This window comes from Chelonia mydas, chromosome 8, assembly GCF_015237465.2.
Source record: "Chelonia mydas isolate rCheMyd1 chromosome 8, rCheMyd1.pri.v2, whole genome shotgun sequence".
NCBI classification, from domain to species: Eukaryota; Metazoa; Chordata; order Testudines; family Cheloniidae; genus Chelonia; species Chelonia mydas.
In genome coordinates this window covers 28,853,908-28,880,138 of record NC_057854.1, presented here as the reverse complement: position 1 = coordinate 28,880,138, position 26,231 = coordinate 28,853,908, and the positions used below count along the sequence as shown (strand labels likewise).

At 40.8% G+C, this 26,231-nt stretch overlaps 1 protein-coding gene across 9 annotated transcripts in view; it reads left to right on the top strand.

Moving 5' to 3' along the window:
• Window positions 1–26,231, top strand: part of LOC102929426 (rho GTPase-activating protein 7) — a 193,028-nt gene that overhangs the window by 138,479 nt on the left and 28,318 nt on the right. For 7 of the 9 annotated variants that reach the window (XM_007071452.4, XM_043521041.1, XM_043521042.1 and 4 more), the window contains one exon: window positions 25,160–25,231. In XM_007071452.4, coding sequence (XP_007071514.2) covers window positions 25,160–25,231 — 72 coding nt within the window. Of the gene's footprint in view, window positions 1–16,474; window positions 16,734–22,817; window positions 22,973–25,159; window positions 25,232–26,231 lie in introns of those variants that run through there. The other 2 variants (XM_037907898.2, XM_043521044.1) reach the window with 2 other exon arrangements.

Here is a 26,231-nt window from a genome sequence, read left to right as displayed (position 1 = left end):
TGAAAACCTCTGGTCAGTGCACAACAGTGGTTAAAAAAGGAAACAGAGCATTAGGAATTACAAAGAATGGTACAGAAAGCAATACCAAAAACATAATGCGGTTATATAAATCAATATATGCCCCCGCCTAGAATACAATATTCAGTTCCGGTCAGCCTGTATCAAGAGCGGTTGAAGGGTGTTCAGCGATGGGACACATGAAAACCATTACTGTCATAGAAAACTCCCATCTGAAAGGTAACTGAAAAGGTGTGGAACCGATTAGTTTAGAGAGGAGGCAAATAAGAGGGGATCTGATAGTGGTATATAAAACAATGCATGGTGTGAATAAGGTAGATCAAGAACTTTTTTGTCTCTCACTCCCCTCCCTTTATAGAACAACCAGGGAACATCCAATGAAATTGAAAGGCAACACACTTTAAAACTGATCATAGGAATTTTTCTTCAGAATTAACCTGTGGAATTCACAGCCATAAGATGTTACCGAGAATGTGAGCCTAGATATAAAAGGCTAATTTACTTTTAATGATAACGAAAACCTCCAGTTATGTTAGAAATGTTTTTTTTTTTTTTTTTAAATAGGGATGCTAATCCTTCACCTTTTAGGGTTTAAGCCAACCACGAACTGAAAGCAGCAAGAAGAAATGTCCCCTATGGGTATGTTATTAAATGTGCATCAGGAGGGTCCTAGCACCCTCCTCTGAAGCACCTGATACTGGCTACTGTCTAGGAATGAATAAGAGCTAGATGGACAGGCGGCCTGCCCTAGTATGGCAATTCCTACCTAACTGTCTTGGGTAAAGAGGAGATTATTTGTATGTGATCTCTGGAAACCCAAATATATTAAAAACAATGCAGTATTTCTTTGTATTTACTAATACTAAAATAATAATCTGCCGAAGTGGGTGGGGTGGGTTATAAGGATAAACGAATACAGGGTGTGATTATATATATACTATGGTCTTATAAATACAAATGTGGCTAGGCAAGAGGGAAGCAGCTGGAATTCGTGTTCTTTAATGCTGCCTTCACAGTATTGCATAAACAGCAGCATGTGATGGCAAAGAGCAGCTGTCATATGTAAGTTACCCCATCCTTGTTTTTTTCTACCAATAAATTTAGTTTGTTTGAATGAAAGGGGGGATAATGGGGAAATTTTTGGAAGAAAGAAAAACTTTTTTAAATTTGGAGATAAGGGGAAAGAAAACCCTTGTGGATCTATCTTGACAGATAGAGAGAGATTATAATAAACTTAGGCCTGGTCTACACTGAAAAATTAAGTTGGCTTAACTGCGTCGCTTAGGTGTGAAAAATCTGCACTCCTGAGCAGCGTAGTTAAGCCAACGTAACCCCCAATGTAGACAGTGCTAAGTCAACAGAAGAATTCTTCCGTCAACCTAGCTACCACCTCTCAGGGAGGTGGATTACCTACGCTGATGGGAGAACCCCTCCTGTCAGCGTAGGTAGCGTCTACACTGAAGTGCTAAAACAATGCAGCTGTGCCTGTAGCATTTTAACTGTTGACAAGCCTCTGCTCACATTTAGTGGCACCTTACTCCACAAGGAGTAGTAGTAACAGTAATAACAGCTATAGACCCACTGAGGTCAATGACATCCCTTGTGGAGTAAGGTGATATTAAACAAGAGAAAGTGGGTTGTGGGTTTTGGGTTTTTTTTTTTTTTTGTTGCTGTTTTTGTCTTTTTTTCTTTCTGACCCTCTTGAAAATAACCATTAAGATATGTTGTTTCCCAGCCCTACAACTGTTTCTTCATTTCCCAAACACTGCTGCTGAAGTGTTTGGAACTCTTCAGATTTTGGGTCCGTCCGTCCCTTTGCATAGATATCTTGTTATGATCTCACTCCAATGGGCTTGGACATCTTGGCTGCATTCAGAGCTGGTCATGTGATAACATCCAGAGACAGCTGTCTCTTAATTGACATCTGAAGAGGCTGCTTGGCTCCTTGTATGCATGAGAGCTGTCTGTTCCTCAGAAGCAGGAAAAATTGCTTAGTTTTAAAAGCCTCTTATATAGCAAAGACTGTGACCTCAATCATGGAAATACTGAGATTGGTGGAACTACTCAAGTGTGTAAAGTTACTCACATCTGTATGTGTCTCAGGATTGAAATCTGAATATAAAATCTGGAAAAAGTGTTCCATTATCAATGTCCGTTGAGAGGGAAGTACAGTGTGAGTAAAAACAAGCAAGTGTAAGCTCAAAAGCTTTTCCTCACAGCAATGGGACTGAGCAGGATTGAAGAATACTTCCCCCTTTCTTTCTTTTGGGAGGCTGTGCATATATGAAGATACTTAGGTGTTTAGTGAAGGGTTGCACGGATAAGCACTGGGATGAGACGAATATAGCATAGGTCTCGATCCTGCAAACTCTTAAGCATGAACTATACATGTGGGTAAAATTATGCATGTTTGCAGGGTCACCACATGGTTAATAGGATATACAAGCTTCTCTTTGTACCAAAGTGTACTAGTTTCTAGATCTACACATTTCCATTGATGCAAAGGTTAAAATGTTAAGTTTGATTTTGTTTTGTTCAGAGTTAGTCGTGAAATGTAAAATGTATATATTGTGGTGCTTTCCTGCAATTAGGAGGTATTTGGATCTGGGTTCTGGTTCTGACCCATCTTTGGGTGCATTACTGCATTCATTTTGTTACCTTGACTTAGGTTACTGCTATTGCTGGTTGAAAATTTTCATACAGAACACTTGTTTTCTGTCGGAAAATGCTGATTCAATGGAAACAAAATGTTCTGTGGGAATGTCTATGTTATATTGACAGTTTTGATGGAAACCAAGCAGACTGGCAGGCTTCCTGGGCTGCCCAGTTCCCTGGCAGCACATGTGATGAGCTGCTGGGCTACCTGTTTGACTTGCTAACCTGGAAGCCCAGAGAGCTGGGCAGCCTGCCAGGCTGGCTTCTGGGGATTCTGGGGCACATATATTTCATTTTGGAAACACAAAAATCAAACATTGTTGAATTTCAGTTCCATGAAAATTTTGAGGTTTTTGGGTTGTTGTTGTTGTGTGTTTTGTGTTGTTGGACTGAAAATGCCAAAAATTTCTCAGGATGGAAATTCAGCTTCCTAGCCAGCTCTGATTACCACTTCTCATCCTCCTTTAGCTCTCCTATGCTTTCTATACTCCTTCCCCTCTTCCTCCTCCTCCTCCTCCCCACCACCCCCCAAATTGCATTGTGATGGAGTTGCATCGTGATGGGGTGTGGAAGACGAAACTCAAGATATTACTGCAGGTTCTGCTAAGGTCATGTATTTCAATCTGTAACTATTTACTTTCTAATTTTGTTTGGCACAGGACATTTTATATTCGGAAGGACTAAAACAGATGCTTATTCATGGTTGCAAAATTGGAGCTGTAGTGTTTAAAGTGGCCATGAAACAAGGAAATGTATTCAAATGATTCTTATTACCTTGTATGATGTCTACAGTATACCTGTCAGCTAACCTAATTTTGAGGGCTATTATTGCTATTTTAGATATTATTGCTATTAAAGTTACTTATGTCCTACACACAAAAAAATGGGTGTACCTTAACTTTTATTGTTGAAAACTATTTACCTCAAAGGTGCAGAATCATGCAGCAGAGGTTACAAAAGGGGAGTTATTTACCCGGAAGGAAGGAATTCTACAGCAGTTTGTTTTTCCTCTTGAATAATTTTTTTCCGCCCTCCTCTCTCTCATTTTGGGTCTTTGTCCCCCTTTGGCCTTGGCAGACTGCTAAGAAAGAGGTGACTGCAAGAATCATGAGACCTTTTCAGAGGCCCTTTGATCCTTTGGCCCTGAAAGTCAAGCCCTGGGAAGAAGTAACATCTAAAAAAGCCCGCACCATTCTTATGATACACTAAGTACATATAGCCAGCTTACTGTGTGCGAAAGGCCAATTGACTAGACCAGTCTTTGGGGCTCTCTACTGCCAGTGAAGACTAGTGCATAAGTCAATTCAGGGCTGTTAACTTATTTTTTACACTCAGAACAATATTTTATTTCTAATTTTAATGTAATATATTTCCCCTTCCCCTCTGTCTGAACGGTTTCAGAGTAGCAGCCGTGTTAGTCTGTATCCGCAAAAAGAACAGGAGTACTTGTGGCACCTTAGAGACTAACAAATTTATTTGAGCATAAGCTTTCGTGGGCTACAGCCCACTTCCTCGGATGCACAGAATGGAACATATAGTAAGAAGATAGATAGATACACACCTACAGAGAAGGTGGAAGTTGCCATACAAACTGTAAGAGGCTAATTAATTAAGATGAAAGGTGTTTGTAGGTGGGAGGGTGCAGAGGCTACATATTAGCTAGATCAGACAGCAGTGTAATTAGTCATTACTTTCTATGGTTTAGGAGGCTTTTGATGAATCAATCAAATTGTAGACTGTCCCCATTTACTGGTATGGACCCGTCACTGATTACTTCTTATTGGAGCAAATAAGGGAAACAAACAGGAAAAGGTGACTAAGAGTCACAATTCCCTCCCTGTGCTACCCTGGAGGATTAGCTATCTGCTGCCCCTCACTGAAAACTAGAACGAGAGAAATCAAGCCTGCAGCAATTCTTCATGAGAATATCATAAACATTTATATTTTTTTAAAGATGCATTTTCCGTAAGGAGGGAAAGCACCTATGACCTGAGAACATGGTTCAAAACTACCAGGCTGCAGTTACTACAGTGCAAAATAATGTGACCAGTTCTGGGCATAGGAAGCACATTTGTTCGTTCTCTCTCTCTCTCTCTCAAAATGAGATGAAATTAACATGCTTCCCTGATAATGCTGTTGCTTAGGGTGAGATCAAACTGACCATGCATAAGCGTTAATGCGATTTCTTCTTCTGTAAAGTCTTATATTTGAACTATATTACCAAGTGTGAATATACCTTACTCTGTTAGGCGGGGGAGTGTGCACGTTTGAGTGTTTAGTGTTGACTCTAGTAGTATTCCTGTCTGCCTGCACATCCTAACTATTCTGGGCCTTGGAGTGGAGACTGGGTACGTGTAGACTATTTGTCTTCACAGTGAGGCATCTGGAGCCAGCTTTTGTATTAACTACTGAAACAAAGAACTGATTCATACGTAGCTATCAGTATGTCAAAACTCGTAAGATTTCACAATGTTGAACAGGGGCCTTAATTTGCCCTACATAAACAAAACGTTTCATCCAAAGCAAATAACACTTTTACTTGAAGGCATTAGGAATTGTAAATAATAAAGGAATGTAATCAAAGGATTCAATATAGTTCATTCCAGTGAGTTAGACCCAGAAACTGAGTACCAAAGTTGTGATCTTAGCGAGTAGCTTTTCTCATTTCTATAAATGTTAATTGTTGCATAGCTATGTAATAGACAAAGGCAAATACTCCAGTCTTAAAGTATCTAATACATAATCATGTAAGCATACAGTGGAATGCATGTAAGCATACCGTTTCAAACTGCTAAGGGACTTATAAAAGGTTGACCATTTATCAGGTTGACCATTTATGCATGTAAGCATACAGTTTCACCAAACTGCTAAGGGACTTATAAAGGGTTGACCATTTAAGACCTGCTTAAGCTGCTAGTATGCATCTTACATGATGCATTAGAGAGCATTGCATAGACCCTCTGCACTGACTTGAATTAACCCAATGTGAACTCTAGTAGATTAAAACTCTTATGTCTCCTCATATAGGAAAAAGTCTGAACTGCTTTAGTGCTTTGCAATGTTCAGATTCCAATTCTACTTGGTCTTTTATATTACACCAGAGTCTAAGGGCTTCGCTCCCCTGGCACTATGCATCCGATGAAGTGAGCTGTAGCTCACGAAAGCTCATGCTCAAATAAACTGGTTAGTCTCTAAGGTGCCACAAGTACTCCTTTTTTTTTTTAAAGTAAATACAGTGTAAATAACACATCCCTCCTCTAAACAACAAGACAGACAAAGCATGGGAAAATAAAGATTGTCCACTTTTCCCAGATGGGGACTTGAGGCACGTTACGTGGCCACCTTAAAGTCACACTGAGGTCTGAGGCACAACTGGCTTCTGAACCCAGTTCTCCTGAGTTTGACAATTGCCTTAACCACAAGACCCTCCCTTCTCAGTAGAGTGAGACTCTGCTTACATTTATTTTGATGTACTGAAGGGGCTCATCAGGCTTGGGGCACCCATAGTGACATTGTCCCAAGAAACAAAAAACATGACTTCACTACAGCAGTTTTTTAGTGTGAATTCACATGCATAGCAATAGACATTAAAATACACCCATGTTCACCAATTAACCTTTACAAGGAAACTGGTAATAGCTGAGGTTGCAAACTTAAATTTGAGAACCTCATCAATCTGTGAAATGATAAAGCCTGGAAAATTTCACTGCAAAAGCTGGACTCTGTCCTGAGATGATGCTTCTTGGAAAGCTTGAGGGGGGGGAGGCTGAGCTGTTCAAGTGCATGTAGGGTGACTGACTCTCTCTCTCATATATTAAAGGTGGCGTGATTTTTCAGAAGTGTTAAACACCATACCGCTCCCATTAAACTAGGTAGGAGTTGCAAGAGCTTGGCACCTCAGAAAATCAGGACATGTATTTAGGTGCATGACTTCAGATATTCAAGTTTAACTATTTTACTCTTAGGGACTTACCCAAGGACACTTAAGAAGCTTAGTGCAGAGCTGAGAACAGAGCGTAGGTCGCTGATGCGGTAGACCCAGAGGCTTATCTTCTAGATGGCAGTGCCGCTCAGGCAAATGGCTTTAAACACGTGTGCTTAGTTAGGCATTCTGCAAATGGAAGTATTGCAAACCTACCTCCATGGATCACTTCGAGTTTGCTGGATGAAAGAGCTCTAAATTTTTCAGAGGGTGCTACTAAAAACAGACACTCAAATGGTATGTCTACCCTGCAATTAAACACCCACAGCTGGCCCGTGTTCTGGCTTGGGCTGGATCCAGGGCTCTGGGACCCTGTGGTCGGGGAGAGGTAGGGGAGGATCCCAGAGCTCAAGCTTCCGCACAAGCTCGAACGTCTACACCACAATTTTACAGCCCCGAGCCCCAGTCAGGTGACATGGGCCAGCTGTATGTGTTTAGTTGCAGGGTAGACATACCCTGAAGGACTTGGCTAGGAGGAGGCACTGTGGCATCATGGGTTAAACACTGACCCTGGAGCCAAGAGATTTGGATTTTACTCCTGAGTCTGCCAAAACTCATTTAGTCTCTCTGTATCCCAGCTGCCATATCTGTGAAGGTGGGTATGCATAAGTAGCCAGCTCCCTTTACAAAGTGCTTTGAGATGAGATGAAAAAGTACGATTCAAGTTCAAGGTATTAACTGCATTTCACAAATGGGAAAACTGACCAATTGACTTCCTTTCCAGGTGTTCAGGAATACTCTAGTTCATTAGATAGGTTTCAAATTTAAGACTTACTTGCTGTGTGATCCAGAGTAAGTCCAGAGTTCCTCCATGTAGATAGGAACATAGGTCAGATTCCAGTGTGACAATTTCTATGGTCCACCCACTCCAGTATCCTGGCTCTGATATTGGCCAGCACCACATGCCTTAGAAGAAAGTGCAAGAAATTCTGCAGTAGGAATATGCTTACATTAAAGTCTCAGCCTATTTTATGATAATTAGAGATTGGCTTAAGCCCTGAGGCATGAAAGTTTATCTCCCACTCCAAACTTTCTTTCAACATTAACGATAACTCTGGATATTTGTTGGCCACACAATGTCCAGCTTGCTTTTGGAACATATCCTTTCCATCTGACGTACACAAAAGGGAACGCTGGCAACATGCAATGCTGAATGTGTGTCTTCTGTGGCAGAAAAATACAGGGTAGTATGACAGGTTTCAGAGTAGTAGCCGTGTTAGTCTGTATTCGCAAAAAGAAAAGGAGTACTTGTGGCACCTTAGAGACTAACAAATTTATTTGCGCATAAGCTTTCGTGAGCTACAGTGCACTTCATTGGATGCATTCCGATGAAGTGAGCTGTAACTCCCGAAAGCTTATGCTCAGATAAATTTGTTAGTCTCCAAGGTGCCACAAGTACTCCTTTTCTTTTTACAGTGTAGTATGTGGTGAACAGTATTTAACTATATGGTAACAAAGAGAGAATTAGAAATGTGTTCAGCCTTAGCTGTGGCACTTCCTGCCTTTTGGGTGCTCAGAGGAAAACTTCATGTTTCATCAATGTAGTGCTTTGTAGTTCCTATATGATACCTTTAAATATGTGTGTTGCCAAAAACAAAAGCCATTAATTTTATCTCTTAAACTAAAAAGTATGCCAAAACAATTGGAATGATTTTAAAAAGTGTGATGGGGTAGTCACCTAGGTGGGCAAGTGGCATTGGTAGCATATTTTGCTGCCATGTGGTGGGGAGGTTATCGGATTCCAGATCAGATTTTCCTTGGAATGATGTTTCAGGAGGGCTGCAGAGGAATCCATAGAATATGCTGTAGGAGTGGGAAGAGAACATAACATCCTCTGAGGTGGTACAGACTGATTGGAAAGAGAGTCCCTTCCAATCTGTAACCAAAGGAAATATCCCCATGACTCAGGAGGAGCCTATGTGGGGGTGGGGTCTGAGGATCCCAGTGGACCGTTTAAAATAAACCTCAGGGCTTCTGCTTTTGGGACAGTGATGCTACTTCTGTGTGATTATGAATGTTTTATCCAGTAGTTTGTATGTTACAGAGCATAAAGTATTATGGTGAAACAGTACTTCTATGCAGAACACCCTTCACTAAAAATGATCACAGAAGTTAATCACAGCTGAAATGAAGTTGGCTTTGTTTCCAGAATTTGAGCTCAGGACATTCCTTTACACTGTTCTTTATTTGGGGGTGGGGGTGAGACAATCAGGGAGAGGTGATCTGTGGGATTTCTGGTAGATTCATGTTTACATGGGAAATATTCCAATGACATCGGAGTTAAAATATGCAGTGGGTTGGCTTTTAATGAGATGTGACTCCACTGACAGGATCAGTGCCTGTCTGAAGTAGCTTGAATAACTTTCCGAGCAATTTCTATGATTTTGGTTAAGTATAAGGGAGGGAGAAAGACGGGAAAAAGTTCATTTCCATTTATGAAAAGGTTAATTTTGTTCATGAAACAGCTCGTGAATTTGTTTTAAGTGAGCTGCTCCAGGATGACTTGCTGAAGTATCTTTCACCATATTTGGGTAAATCTAGGAGTCTCAGAAACCGGGAATGCCTCTGATTTGGAGATACCATGTATAAAATCTCTACATGTATTGGCTACAATAAGCAGATGACAGAGTTTTAGATTGAAAAGGGGATGGCGTGTCCTTAATATTTGCAAAGTACTAAGGGTGTCTACCTGTGCCGTTCAGCACCAGAATCCCACTAGTGTCAGGCATTCAGCAGAGATGATTTGTGAAAGTAGCCCCAACCCAGTGGTATTGGACTCTTCCTGTCCAGTAGCTCTGTACTGGATGCAAGACGGCGAGAAAGCAGAAGGCTATAACCCATGGATATGAACGGGAAGAGAGGAAGTTCAGCACCAGAGAGTTACTCTAGTTTTTGGGATGTGGCAATATGTAAGCTGAATGACTCTGCTGTAGTGGGAATGGATGGGCTGTGGAATCAGGAACTATGGAGCATAGGAAAGTGGGGAAATAGCTCCTTACTGTCTCACACTTCTGTCCTGCGTATCTCTACAGTGTGCCACTCTGGAACCGGACTAGGTGATTTTGATGTATTTATATAAATTATGGTGACAGCTAAAGGTCTCCTCCAAAATATAGTACTATTGGGCCTTGACATGGTAGAACACACACAGTCTCTGTCTCAAGGAACTTTAAAATCTAAAGGCCCTGTGATGCTGCAACATGAAACCCCTGTGCAGAGGCACAGTCCCATTTACCTGAGTGGGGCTCTTTGTGGGTGCATGGGTCCATCCACCTCCATCGTAGTGCAGGATCAGCATCTACATACTCAAAACTGACCACAAAGGCCTTCTGAAGCCCTTCACCATTCAGTCATGGCTGCACGGTACTCGACCAGGCCCTACCATATTAACATTCTCTTCTGCCTACCTGCTCTTGATCAATTACCTATATAATAGGAGGCTTGCATTCAAGATCAGTGTAAACATTGTTTACTAATAAACTAACTCTTTGAAATAGTACTAAAATGCTATCATTTCTTCCTGTCGCATCACATACTGGCAGTTGTTCAAAGGAAAATTAGAATGGGAAAAAGATTGTATGATCATACAGATGGAGCATTTATTTTATATAGAAACTCTGTCTACATATGTTCTTCCCAATTGACAATAATACATTCTTTCTTCTTAACCCCAGTGCATAGATGAGAATTTAATCAGTGAAGGGTGTGTACTTTTTACATTAAATGGGTGGGTCTGTTACTTGACTGGCAACAATTTCTAAATTAATCACTGTTGGATACCCTAAATCAGGTTTATATAATCTCATTTGTAGCACATGTGCTCAGTGAATCACGAGCATAATAATACAGTTGCTTTATTCTGTCATAAAGAATTGCCAATTTAGAGGCCAGCTCCACTCAAATTAGAATTGGCTCCTTCACAAGGCTGTACGAGTCTTAAAATACCAGGTTTTGAGGGGCACTTTTACCATGTGGTAACCAGATGTAATTTTAACGAATTGAGCCCTTAAATTGTAACTTTATCAGGATATCACAATTAGGGGTTGGACAAAATGGATTAGATAGAAACTTGCTTGACCTTGCTTTTAAAATCTTCACTTAAAAATCAAACCAAACCCAAAAGGAACTTTTATTTGAAGTTTTAAAAGTATATTTGATTCACTACTTCATTCTTTCATTTTTGTCTTCCCTGTGCACTTCAGGTTCCAAACTGGAAGTGCCTAAACATCACAGGATGTTGTTTTAGGGAAATTTCTAACTTAGTTTTGCAATCTGAAGTGGTTCTTAGACTTTGGATAAGTATCTGAACCTGAAGAATGATCAAAGCATCTCATCCTTTCGAGGGTCTCCCCTTTCTACTCATAATATTTAACAATTCAAAAGCCACCAAACTAACCATGATTTAAAGTGTAACTGAAGGGAAATGTATGAATAGTAACCTAAGGTATGCTTCTGAAGCCAAACCACATTATAATCCGGTATCTTATGGATCTAAGCATCCATAAAGGGTGTTCAAATATTTTTATTATAATGCACCATAATGTATGGTTTAACTTGGCTCCAGAAACAATGTGGACAGAGTTTTAATTTTTTTAATTTAAAAAAATGTGGCCTTTGCAATTACAGAATCAGAAAATGTTTACAAGTTTGAGATCAGCCACATTAGGGAAATGTCATATCAGGCTGGTTAATTAAATCATTTTGGTTTATTAAAAATATATAATCAAAGGGTACGTTGAAAACAGCCTACAGCAAATGCAGAGAAATCTATGATCAGTCACAAAGTTCAGAATGTTTTTAGCACATGAGTGCATTGCTCAACAGAGTGTGCATATTTCAGACCACAAACTATTTTTGTCTAGACTAAGTCCACATAAGCAAAATCTGAAAGGTACTGTCTATTCCATAAAATCTGTTATGCCAGTGGACCTGATAATAACACAATAGTCCCAAGATATGGTTTAGTCTGGCAGTGTAGATGGGACCCAAAGTGGGTTTTAATCATGAGCCCAAATCTTGTTTATCTCTTGCAAAAGTTCAAGGAATCCTGTCTAAGAACATGTAAGTCACTCATTAGAACTGGGAACAGAATGCAAGTCTTCTGATTCCCCCAGATTTGTAATTAATCATGCTACCATTCTCTGAACTGATGGGTTTTAGATTTTTCCACTACCACCTTTTAGATCCTTTTCTTAATCAGAAATTAACAGCTTGAGACCTTTTAGTTTGTGATGACGAACAGTATCTAAGCTCCAAAAAAGGTGCAAGATGCCCTGAGAAAATCAACAAGAGCTTGTCTGGGACTGTTCAAATGAAACCAAGTCACTGACATGTAAAATAGCATCTCTCAAAATCTGGAATTTCTGCAATGGTAGAAAGATTACCTATATCTGATGGAAAGTGAAGGGAGTAAATCTGATTTAAAACTAACAGATCTTAATTGAGAAATTTGACAGCTGAATCATTTTGTACAGTAGATTTCCTCCAAGAAACAGGTGTAAACTGTTAGTGTAATGTCTGTCATATTAGAATAGTATAACAGGGCACTGATACCAGAATATGAAGCTACCCAATTTAGAGCTGAGGTCATTGGCATGTTAATTACATTAGCCAAATAAATTGTGGAACTTGTTGTGGCAATTAATTCTCAGTGGGTGCAAACAGCATCACTTGGCCCTGAACTGAACACAGCTGGGTAGTGTGTCAACTATTAGTGACTCATTTTAAACATGCCTAAGAGAACCTATATGCTTAATTCATGTAATATATAGCACATCGTGGAATTATAAATTGACAAGAACAAGGAAATTGCTACATCATAGTATCTAAGTTTATAGATTCATTCATTTTAAGGCCAGAAGGAATCACTGTGATTAGCTAGCCCTGGTCTATGCTAGGAATTTACTTCAGTATAAACTACGCCTCTCAGGAGTATGAAAAATCCACGCCCGTGAGAGACATATTTGTGTCGACCTAATCCCAGGCATAGACCAGAACTAGGTCTGTGGAAGAATTCTTCTGTTGCCCTAGTGATCACCTCTCAGGGAAGTGGATTTCCTACACCAACAGGAGAAGCTTTCCCGTTGGCGTAGGGCAGGCAGTGTCTATGCTGAAGTGCCACACTGGCACAGCTGCACTGCTGCACCGTTTTAAGTAGACATACCCCTAGTCTGACCTCCTGTATAACACAGGCCATAGAACTTCCTCACAACGATTTCTCGAGCAGCTCTTAGAAAAACAACACACAGTTTTTGTTCAGGATCTTTTTTACTTTTATGTCCGAACAGATATTGACAAGATCTAGCTAGAGTCATAGACTGTCTCTCATCTGTTTCCTAGCTTGTATTGGTTGAAATAGTAATGTTAACTTTACTTTCTAATTTTCTTTTTAATGACAAAACATTTATCATTTAATGTATATATTGCAATCCCAGTGCAATTACAAGTATCACCTCAAATAGGACCCAATATAATCTCCATGGCACATTAACTTGTGTCTTTAATATTGACTGAGGGGTGTCAGTACATGCCCAGCCCGAGTACATGCTGGTGCATATTTGAAAACCTTGTACCTGGGCTGTTCGGAATTCCCTCAGCTGAGCTGTATTGGGTTGGTGACTTCAGCCTGTTAGAAACTGTGTGTGTATATTTATACCCTCTCCCCCATAGACTTATTGGTACTATAGCCCCTCCGATCTTCCTAAATATATGGGCATAAAATTATGCTTTATGGAAAGCATTATGATGCATTGTGTCAATATGTAATGTGTGGCCTCTTAACACGTGGACTGTTGGCACAGTACGCTGGAAGTCTGTTATGTTAAAGGGATAGTATTGAAACCTAGACTGCTTAAAATAGAAGAGCAGTTTCAGGTACTAGTCCTGCAACCACTTTTTTTTTTTTTTTTTTTTGCATTTCCTTTTTGAAACAATATTTTGTCTCTCCACTGCTGCTATGTGAAAAATCCTCACAAAAAGGGGAAACCGCAAAATGACTATACACAAAATGCTCCCAACTGTACAAAGTATAGAAACTTCCCCACTCTAATCTTTGGTCTTATCTGCCCTAGACATTTTCTTACAAATTTAAAAAAATTATTAAAGTTAATGTTTAAAATCAAATTTACACAAGTTAAGAGGGAAGGTACTGTACAGCTGGGGTCGGGCTTGGGTTATGGGGGATTACAAGTATCGGTTACAAGGTACATACATATCGCATAACCAGCATAGATCCAGGTTGGGGTGTGGGAGTTTTCAAAGCATCAGTGGATATATTACACCACTGCACTACCACAGGTTTAGCACCACAATTGGAACAACAGTGGGAGCACCAGTGGCAATAGGCAGTCAGTGTTGTGTAAGCCAGCTCTAGTTAGGAGTAGACAACAAAGGGGTTAAGACAACTGGGCTGCTGGTAACAATAGTGGAAAATTTTAAGGAAAAACTTCTAATGCAGATGCAGTCTAGATACTAATCCTAGAAGCAGCCTGTAGGGGAAAAAGAAATCAGAAGTGTGAAGTGATGATTAAACTATCTGCATCCCTTTAACACACAATCAAGAGAGTGACAAATTACATTATAAAAAGAAAAGGAGTACTAGTGGCACCTTAGAGACTAACCAATTTGAGCATAAGCTTTCATGAGCTACAGCTCACTTCATCAGATGCTCACGAAAGCTTATGCTCAAATAAATTGGTTAGTCTCTAAGGTGTCACAAGTACTCCTTTTCTTTTTGCGAATACAGACTAACACGGCTGCTACTCTGAAATTACGTTATGATACCCATGTGACCATACTATGTCTCTCAGCATTTGGGAGGGTACTCCCCAGCACAGGTAGACAGATGTGTGCTAGCTCTGCTCCAGCTGGTGTTCTAAAAATAGCAGTGTGTCCATGGCAGTGTGGGTGGCAGCCTCAGTACAATCCCACCCAACCCCAACTATGTTGTACTCAGGGGGCTAGCCTATGCCACTGCAGTCACACTGCTATTTTTAGTGTGCCAGCTCCAGCAGATCTGGTGTGTGCCCACCCATACTGGGAAGCCCCCTCTGAAAACCTCTAATGCCAGTGTAAAGTTCAGTTTATAGGTCTTGCCATGCCTGGTTGCCCTGAGGCTCTTCAGATCTCATTTACACCAGGTACAGAACTGACAACTGACTCTGACCAGTGTGAGAGAATATCCCCTACGTCCTAACTGTCCTTTAAGTTTTCCCCATCCAAACAATACACAGTTGCTACTCTTCTAAACTAACATGGTGGTTGTTGATTTTTTAATAGAGTTTGTATTTTTGATGTACTATGCAACAAAACCCATTTACAAACAAGTTCAAGTGGATTACACAGGATGACTTTATCAATACCTGTGAGAGGAAAGACTGTCCGGTAGTTCAGATGCTAACGTGGGACTCTGAGACTAGCAAACAATTCCCTGGTCTGCCATAGATTTCCCATGTTACCTTGGTCAAGTCATCTAGTGCCTCAGTTCCCCATCTTTAAAACAGGGGTAACAGCACTGCCCTGTCTTGCAGGAGTGTTGTGAGGTGTTCTTTGACCAACAAGGTAGTGTCACCAAGAATGTGAGACTGCTAATTATCATGAACTGGCCTGTGACACATCTTTCATTAGAAATGTCTGAAAATAGGGAGTTGTTATGGAAAATCTGATAGATTTGACGATCACAGGCACAGGTGTAGTAATATGTATTTGATGTATTGCCTCCTCTCTGGGATCTCTTCCCCACCCACCCCTCCCAATCTGCAAACAATGTGTGCCGTACAGTAATATTCTAGTATGCTTAAGGAGCAACTATTATTTTTGATGCCCCATAACTCAGAGGGAATCAAGAAATTTCCCTTCCATTTTTTGATGAAACTTCCTTTTCTGAGCAAAAACTCCTTATTAGGGCTTGTTTATGCAGGGGTATAGCCCACTGGATTAACAGCATGAAGGCACTCTCTTAGTGCCGAATAAGAGTATCCACTCCAGGAGCTGGTGTGGAATAGCTATTGAACTTTAAATTCACATCTTACCTTATTTTGCAATAACTTCCCCATATAGACAGGTCCTTCAGCCCAGATTTTTAAATTAATGTAGTTTTGCTACGCTCAGCATAGCAATAACTAAACTGATTTAGGAGTCAAAATCACCTTAACAGTCAATGGGTCTTAAACGTCTAAATCAGTTAAGCATTGCAATGCTGAGCACAGAAACACCGACATACCTTTAAAAATCGGAGTCTCTAGAAGTTTATTTAGTGAACCATCAAAGGCTGGAGGTGCAAGCGTCCTATGCTAATAGTATCAGAGCAGCACACTGGGGTAAAGCTTTTCTGGGCTACTGGTGTACCAGTTTTTGAGCACAGCATCCCCGGTTTGTGCATTATAGCTACGTGGCACTGCAAGTAGGCACTTAAATGAAACTTACTTTTAATTCATTGGGAAAACATTCCTAAGGGCAATTGTTACCGCTCTTAATAAATGATAGCGCACGCCCCAGGATAATACAGCCAGCAGGAAAAAATCCGTGCTGGAGTTGTTGACCATTGAAGGGCAAGGATCAGAGTGGAGGGGAAGATAGAGGATTCTGGCTTCCTCCCTACAGGTAAATCACGCTCCGCTTCTAGTTAAGCCCGGAAAGGTGGGGGTGCGAGCCTCTGTCAAATTAGTGGCAGGTAACAGGAGGCTGCCCAGACCTCCTTGTAGCCCTCAATCACGCGGGCAGTGAAGTTAATTTCATTAACACCCTTTTGTCCCCTGGCTCCGGGCCAGGAGCCGGCGAGGCTGCGGCCCCCAGGACCGGGGGAGGGGCCGGGACGCGCGGGCCGAGCCGAGCCGAGCCGAGCTGCTGGTCATCCCCGCAGGAGCAGTGCGCGCCGGGGCTCTGCCGGATCCCTCCCAGCTGGGCTGGGGAGCCCAGGCCGCCTCCCACGCCCTCCGGCCCGGATTGGAGGGCTCCCCAAGGGCCGTGCCCCGCGGGCGGCTCTCGGCCGCAGCCAGCGAGCGCGGCGCGGGGCTGGGCAGAGCTGGAGCCGCTGCCGGGGAAGGCGGGGAGCCCGCAGCCGGCAGGATGATAGTGACGCGTGAGTGAGCGGGCCGGGCAGGAGAGGGGATGTGCGCGGAGCGGAGCAGCGGGGCCGAGACCGGTCGGCGGCGGGGGACGCCGGGGCGCTAGCTGCTCGCTGGTCCGCGGGGCGAGCCGCCGGGGCGCGCTCCTGGGGACTGGGTCCCGCCCGCGCTTTGCGGGGCTCTGACCTGACACCCTGCAAAGGTGGTGGTCATCCTGCTCAGAAACCTGCCTTGGCGATGGCTGGGGGGTGCGCGCGGGGGGGGGGGGGCTGTCTCTTTCTCCTAGCCTTCGTGAATAGCAACCCCCCACCCCTCCAGTGTGCTGGCCGGGGGTGGCTTTGAGTTGGGCACTCTCCAGTTTTTCACCTCTTAGCTGAAGTCTCTCTGCAGTCGGGCTTCTGGCCAGGCCGGGTGAGAACGTAGGTTTTCTTTTTTCCTGCCTTTATTCTGCCGCTAACCAACTACTGCTCGCCTTTAAAGCGTCTAGGCCAGTGGCCTAGATTCTTCAGAGACCATCTTGACCTTGAACTCACTGATTGTGTGTCTCCTGCAATACCCGCTGTAGGGTAAACTGAGGCCCCGAGCAGTTAGGTGACGACCACGCTTTAGCTCACTTACAAATGAAACCTCCTCACCCTCCTTATAACTACAGCAGGACACTTAATTTTCAAGTGTATTTGGTTCAAAACAAGTAAATAGGCATGTGTAAGGAGTGGTGGCATTTCTCCCCTCACCTTGCCAGGAGATTATGGTTTAAATGTTTGGCAGGGACTCTCCAATTAACATTGGTAATGCACAAGGTGCTGCTCAAATTCATATGGTTCCAGGGGAGTTTACAATTGAGATATTGATTGCAAAGCTGAGCCAGAGCAAATAGTTGTGTCTCCGGTGTATAGTGGAAGACTTGACTCCCAAGGACAGAGTTGTAATGTGGGTGAGTGTGTATGCTGGCATGCAGTGACATTGAAACAATGAGAGCAGTACTCCAGAGAAAACAGAATGTACTTTTTTAGGGCAAAAAGAAACTATTGAAAGCTTTTGAGGGCATACACCTTTAATTGAGGTGAATAGTCAGAAACAATTACATCTAATAGTTAAAAGAAAAGGAGTACTTGTGGCACCTTAGAGACTAACAAATTTATTTGAGCATAAGCTTTCGTGAGCTACAGCTCACTTCATCGGATGCAATCAGTGCCCCTAAATTTGTTAGTCTCTAAGGTGCCACAAGTACTCCTTTTCTTTTTGCAAATACAGAGTAACACGGCTGCTACTCTGAAATCTAACAGTTAAGTGGATTGTACAGTATAATTTTTTTGTTTAGAACTACAAGTGTTTGTAAATACATTTGGTTGGTGAGAATTCAGATGGATACTGCTGTGGCTTTTTTAATGTTGCTATTACAGTAGGCTATGTTGATTGATTTCTAGATTTTATGTACATTTTTAAAATCAGTTTAGTGTAATAGCTCTTGTTTATGCTAGTCTTCTCTCAGATGCTTACTCTGAGAGATTTGCTGTGCTGCCTATAGGAAATTTCATTAGTTAAAAACTCAGTAGCTTATTTTACTGTGTGCCTTTGAAAAACCAACAAACTGCATTAACATACTGTTTATTGGCAAAGATGGAGATTGCCCACTGACCTGGATGGAAGTAGAACTTGGCACTTTGCAGATCAGCTGCCCATGTTACCATATCAAATGGTATTTGCTGGGATCTGTTCACCTGTAGAACTGAAGAATAGATGGTTTATATCATCAAATACTGATGGTCTTACAGAAGTTCACACTGAGCTGGCCAGCTTGGGGTAGTTTATCTTAGTGGCATAAAGCATTCCTGCTAGATATTTGATATTTAATATTTTTCAGTTATACAGTGTCACATTCCAGTGACCCAGCAGATGCACCAGCATTATCATAAAGTGAGGAAGGAAGACCAAATCTTTTTGCCTCTACATTTCTGGATGTTAAGATCAGTAGCATAAATTAGCCTGGCGAAATCTTACTCCCTTTCTTGTCCAGGGCAAATAACCCTTTTTGTTGGGCTAATAAGAGATTTAAGTTTGTTAATTAGCATTATGTGAAAGTTAAGTGAATACACTTATTTATTCCCATTCCCACCTCCATAGATTAATGTATCTTAGAATCTTAGAATCATAGAATGTTAGGGTTGGAAGAGACCTCAGGAGGTCATCTAGTCCAACCCCCTGCTCAAAGCAGGACCAATCCCCAACTAAATCATCCCAGCCACGGCTTTGTCAAGCTGGGCCTTAAAAACCTCTAAGGATGGAGATTCCACCACCTCCCTAGGTAACTCATTCCAGTGCTTCACCATGCTCCTAGTGAAATAGTGTTTTCTAATATCCAACCCAAACCTCCCCCACTGCAACTTGAGACCATTGCTTCTTGTTCTGTCATCTGCCACCACTGAGAATAGCCTAGCTCCATCCTCTTTGGAACCCCCCTTCAGGTATTTGAAGGCTGCTATCAAATCCCTCCACAGCTTCTCATCCACTGTAATCCCCAGGTCCTTTTCTGCAGAACTTCTGCTTAGCCAGTCTGTCCCCAGCCTGTAGCAGTGCATGGGATTCTTCCTTCCTAAGTGCAGGACTCTGCACTTGTCCTTGTTGAACCAAGTCTTGATGACAGTCTTACAAATCAGGGATTGTTTGGCATATTATTTTAAGCAGGGCAGTGGAAACTGTCTGTTTTGTAGGCAAGGCATTCCAACCTTGAACATTGGTTAGATAGTCTACTGACACATGCTGACCCTAGTCTTAAATAAAGGGCAACTGTTTAAGAATTGACACTTTGTGGTGCTGCCGGAGGCTGGATATCTGATTTGTGATACCTGTTGGGATTTTGATGTACAGCTGGGCAACACATTGGGATTTGGGTGGATCTAGTCCAATGGACATGTTTTTCACAGAACATGTGCAGATGGGAATTGGCTTCCTAGGAACTGAAGTTTATGGAGAACTGGTATGAAATTTTACAGATGCAACACGGAATACAGACCAAGGATGTCAGGAAGGACTAATAAGTTTATCTGCAACCTGGCCCTATATCAGCCCCAGAGTTAACTCAACAGCTTGAAGCACAGCCCACAATGAAACCAAGCAAGAGGCTTCATGAAGGACCTGTTATCTTCGTAGGCTAATTTGTTGTAGGTACAATGCATTCCGGCATTTGGCATCTGGCTACTGCAGCTGCCAAGCATGTCCCATACATGTTAACTCCAGTTTTGGAGCAGATGCAGGTGGCTGAGAAGGACAATAGATTTAGCATTGCCAGTAACAGAAGGAGGCAGCAGCATCCGACTAGTATTGGGGCCATCTGCTTTGCTGTATTTTTTTGTAGGTTTGCCTTTTGCTGTCATAGTAAGATTAGTGTATTATGGAAAAAATCCTTCATGTGTCACACGGGGATCAAGAGGGAACAAAACTCTTTTGAATTGTTTCTATAGCCTCACAAATTGGCGTCCTAGCCTAATCATGTAAAGTTAAAATTAATTCTACACTAATTGTTCTCTCCTTTGTACCTGCTGTGAGTGAGGAGGAGATGTTGCTACGCTTCCTGGTGAGCTGGGAGTGTTGAGCAAATCTTACTTGTCATAGCGATTTCTTATGCAATTTAGTGCTGCTGAAATGGAGAGTCCTGGGATAATTGGTATGGAGTTGCTGCAAACAGCAGGAATGTTCATAACAGTTCTTGCACATCTGTAAGGTTTTGGAACAATTTCAGACTTAAAAACCCTCCCCCTTCAATGTACTTAGACCCTGATCACCATCTAATTCTTGGTTTCAGAGTAGCAGCCGTGTTAGTCTGTATCCGCAATAAGAACAGGAGTACTTGTGGCACCTTAGAGACTAACAAATATATTAGAGCATAAGCCTTCATGGGCTACAACCCACTTCATCGGATGCATAGAATGGAACATATAGTAATAAGATATGTATATACACACAGAGAAGGTGGAAGTTGCCATACAAACTGTAAGAGGCTAATTAATTAAGATAATTAATTCTTATCCATCAAAACTGGAAAACTACATTGTAACACAATGAAGGTGAAAGATGTTCATTTACCTTGATAATGGAGGTGTTATAGTTTTTCAATGCAGGAAAGCAGTAGTGAGGGACAACTGTTTTTTAAGAAAAAACAAAAACCCAAAACAATACATTAAGAATGAGTTTTATGTTCAATATATTGCAACAATACTGTCAAGTATAAATTTATATTCTGTAGTTTTAAACAAATATCCTTACCTATTACTAATGTCTTAAATTATTAAAACAAAGTATTTTTAAATTCTCAAGTACTAGTTACCATTCATGCTGCTTGTTTTTCATCATTTTAAACTGCGATTAGACTAGTTTGTTTCATGTGCTGTTTCTGGTTAGTTTCATTTTCTTCCTTTCCTATATTAGCACAGGGGTGCTGTTCTTGGGCAGCAAACACTGCAGAGGGTATGTTTAAATTCAAATGTTCATTGATATTTTAATAAAAACATGAACATTCATATCAATGTGAGCATTTGTTTGGTTTTTGGACCTAATCATCCCTTCTAAATTTTGGTTATGTGATAACCAGCCTACGTAACTCTATATTACAATCCTATATGGAAAGTTGGCACAGGTCATGCATTTGTGTTTTGCTTCCCATAAACATTTGGCAGTGACCCTATCACCTTTGGCTCAAGAGAAAACAGCTAACTTTAAAGTGCTGTCTCTAATCTCTGATAAACTAATGGGGCTTGCAGGAAATGGAAACTTTCCAACTGCTTAAATATTTATAAAACCAAACAGTGTATTTAATGTGTGAGGCGGAATTGCCATGTCAGAGTCACTCTGGTATTTCATACCATATGCAGATAATGCCGTACGATCTCCAGGAATCAGGCTTCTGCTCAATCCTGAGAAAGAGGATGTAATTGTAATAGAATTTGGAGTGTCACTCCTGTGCCAGCTTTTCAAAGGATCTCCCATTTCCTGCTTCTATTTAGGAAGGGCTGACTCCTTCCCTACAAGCCTCTGAGCAGCTATATTGGCATCAAAAAAGAGTAAGCAGTTAGAATCATCCTGTGTTTACTAGCATATCTATTTTAAAAAGTTGGTCAATAGGTCTATTGATAAATCCTGTTGTAGTATCTGTGTAACTGGGTAGGGGCAAAACCAATTCTAATAATTTAGTGAGGTTGATAGTTATCGACGGTGGCTAACACACAAAGTTTGTACACCTGTTACAAGAACTGTCCAAATATTTATTAATTCCCATACCATTTTAAGGTAAAATACATATCTTGATTTCATAGTTGGAAAGAACTGAGACTGGGAGGGGCAAAGTGGCCATGGCACAGAGCAGGTATTAGAAGTCTAGAGTTCATGTCTCTTTCTTCTGCATAAACTACTAGGCTATGTTGCTTCTCTGATCAAAAAATAAAATGGGTGACCATTTCAACAGGCTAAATAACTATTTGTAAGGAGATGGGCTCTGTAAGGATATCTCAGACTCCAGTTTAGTCCTCACTGAGCTTTGGTGTCTCTTAGCTACACTTTTAAAGCAATGTGTTTAGTTTACAGAGTAAGAATATTCATGATTTTAGTAGCTCAGTTAAACCAGGATTTATAAGTGCCTTGTTACTTACATCTCTAATACTTGGTGCCCAAGGCTGATACTGTACCGTGGATGCAATACAGTGCCCTGCCTTCATGAGTATTGCCCCTTTTTCAGTTGTTAACATTTTGGGGGCATTGGAATACTCTGTGTGCATCCATAGAAAACATCAGTTGGGTATTTAATATGTATGCCATTGTTACCAAAATAGCCTTTCGGACAGCGCGTGTCTTAAATTTCCTTCTGTCAGGCTGAAAACTAGCCTGGCATATCAGGAGCCTAATGTAGGTCAACACAAATCTTTCTTTTGATAAAGTTTATTTCCTCCTCTCAGGTTGATTAGTATCATATTGATACAGTTTGGGGTGGGGGGTGGGGAATGTCCTTAGATCACATCTAAACAGCTGGGACTCTATTTTTCAACTATCTTAATTCCCATTAGAGTTAAGAGGAGCTGCACCTAAATCTTCCCTAGACTTCAGTGGCATCCACAGACTTTTTAGAGCATTTTGGCAACCATTTCTAGCAGTGAAATAACTGCTAGATCATTTCAAAAGTTCTAACATTGGAACAGATGTAGAGCAAGAAGTGTATTGATGCTTCCTGTACAGAAGCCTGGTCACAGAGGGGCAGCAGGCCAAGGTAAAGCTATTCAAAGTAAAGAACTTTGTAAAGTGGTATATTAAAATACCTGAAGGTAGAAGTTCATTTAGCTACAGAATAGAAGTGTCAGCAGTACAACTTTTCTGAAGCTGCCTTAATCTTGTTCTCATCACTGCGGTGAAAAGGTCATTGTGTCCAGGATCATTAGCTGATGGAAAAATTACTAACTGAAACATTTTCTAAGCTTCCATTCCTGGATTAGCTTTTTCTTGACTCAATTCACAGTGGAAATGCAGCTGTAGTTTCAGAAGAAAGCTCTGGGTTACTTTTAACCTGGGAAACTATTTAACGTTTATGTGACTATGTAGACTCTTCCCTATTCGCTGGAAAAAAAGATGTGCTTAACTTGAGTTAACTAACGTGAGTTAAAGTTCTAATGAAGACAAGGCAGGGTGTAGTTTACTTTTTGCAGAGTGAGCAAGTTGAGTTAAAGACTAAGATGAGTTTAGGGTTTCCTTGACCTGCTAATTTGTGTGAAAACTACAAATGGCCTTACCTAACACAAGGTCAAATTCTAGTGAAGACAGCTCGAGTTAAGAACAAAGCTTTTTTCCTAGTAAAGATAATGCCTAAAGATTTCTTTTTCTTTTCTCTTATTGAGGGTATGTCATTTAAGAATGTGTGAGTGATTTATCAATCTGTTCCTGATTTAGTTAATAAAGGCTATGCTTTGATAAAATTGTGTGCAAACTGAGGGCAATTGGACCTGAAATGTGTACTATGAGAGCAGCAGTAATGGTGTATTTAGACTGGGTGAAGTTGGAATAGTGGTAGAAATTTGTGACAAATTTTAAAAATGAAGAGAAGTGCATCAGTCTGTTTAAAACAAATGTCATTTCAACCTACCTCCTTACTTGAAGGTGAAAATGGGTTGCTTGGGTGTGCGTTGCAATAGGATTACCTACATTAATCAAACTGAGCTAATTTGCATTTAGTAATAAAACAGTTTCAGAGAGAGAGACATTTAAAATTCACTTAATGAAGAAGGAGCAAAGCAGTAAATTCATGAAAAAAATAGAAATACATAGATGAATTCCTTCACCTTACTGAACTGATAACTTACTGCTGAATATTTCAAGCGAAATCAGACTATGCATTCCTATGCATAAATGTATAGAATGCTTTTTTTGTTTAGAAAATATATTTTAACAAACCAGTTTGTTCCTTCAGTCTAGTATGCCAGATTCTGAAGCTCTTTCTAAAGATCTGAGGAGAATGTATAGGGATTGTCCATATGTCAGACAAGCCTTGACAGTTTGGTTGGACTCATATTTCAACTAGAAGCCTCCCTAGGAAGGAGAAGAGTGCAGTTCAGGATTCCTCTCCTCGCCAACAAACACCAGTAACTTCCAATATTGGCACAGTGTAGAGGCAGCTGGTATGTGCTCTTCCAACAGCATACTAAACTTGTTTACATTTTTAAGGCATCTGGTGAGTGTTCTGTATTTCTGTAAGGTTATGCTTTGCCTCTGCTTCTGTGGGAATGTTGTAGTATTGGCCATAATTGCTATAAAATGAGCAGTTGATTCCTGATATCTGTTGTTCTGAAGTAACTGCCTAGTGGAATTGATAGTGGGCCAGGAACAAAATATTAAAAGACCCTACCAACGGGTACTATACTGGGGCAAATTCTTGTTACAAAGAACTAGTAAGTGGTGTCCAGTGTTACTAATGGTGTGCTGGCCTTCCAGTTTAATTAATAAAGTAGTGTTCTGTGCTAGGTGTATGTCCTGCTGTCATGCCTAAGAGTCAGTATGTGTGACTGGCCATTGATATCTTGGACTGGTAGCTGAACATATGTATCATATATCCTTTTTTGTTCATTCCAACATATAACAGATGTTTCACAGATCTTCACAGGTGGATGACATAGACTTGTACACTGTATAGCAAATATACCCCACTTTCAACATATTTGTATGTTTGATGCATCTACTCTACGGTGGAATAAATACTGTGTATGTGCGCGTGTGTGTACACATGCCATAAAACAAGTTCTTGTCCTTGAAACGGTAAACTAGCAGAACTCACATACGTAGGATTCCTCAGGAATCCACCTTTGTGGAGTCATACAGAATAAGCTTGCTTATTTAATAAGTCACCCCAATTACTTGATCTCCAAATTTCTTGTTAATCACTGAAAATCAACCTTTTGTTTTGTTACAGAAATTGAAGCCAAAGAAGCCTGTGACTGGCTGAGGGCTACTGGTTTCCCCCAATATGCTCAGTTATTTGAAGGTACAGTATGATCCATACATCTGATTTTAAATCCAACTGGAATCCCTTAAAAAATAAATCTTTCAGAGCTCAGTACCTCTGACCACACTTGTACTGTAAGCATAGCCGTGTTGTTGTAACCAATTCTTACAAATTTAATCTGATCCAGTTTATCAAACAAAACATGTAGCTGAGTTGTGCTGTGCACACGGAAACTATATCTTAAGTCAATGTTTGTGCAGCAATGTAAAATGCTTTAAAAAAAAAAAAGATTGGGGGAGAGGGGGAAGGACCAAATATGAGTAATAGGCGCTGGTAGCAGAGATTGCAATTCAGGTTGAATTTCAGTTTTCCCTACGTCTTAATAGCTCAGAACTTTTTCAGTCTCCTTCCTTTTTGACTGAAATTTTCCACGTTTAGTTTTTCATTCCTAGCAATCCCTCAAGCTCTCTCTCCACCCTCCCAAAAATGCTTGAACATAATTGTTTGAACCATCTTTTTAAAGGGGGGGGGAAATACTCTTCCAATCAGAAATGTCTCAAATAGATTATAAATTCAGTCTCAGCTTGTTCTCATAGTGTTATTGGGCTACAAGCGTTATTCCAAGTTTGGAAAAAGTTATTGTCGTTTTGAAGTTATAAACATTTAAAAACAAAGTTTATGTTTGCACATTAGAAATATGCTTTTTAATATTTATTAGTCTAAACTTTTGATTTAGGATAGCTGGGTTGAGGGGACATGAAACCAAATAGCTATCGATCAAGGAATTTACAAACATCACTGGCAACACTTCCTTTCTTTAAAACAAACCAGCAAACAAATCAGTGATTGCAACATTAAGATTGAGAAATCAAATAGTCAAAGCTCAGCTTGGAAGTCATATGCCTTAAAATGTGGTGTCTCATGATATCCTTTGTCAGACTGAAATACATAGATATAAACAAGCATTTTGTATGCAACCTTACATTTTGTGTAGATCCTCAGTGTACCATACTGTATAATACTCTCTGAATTAACCTGA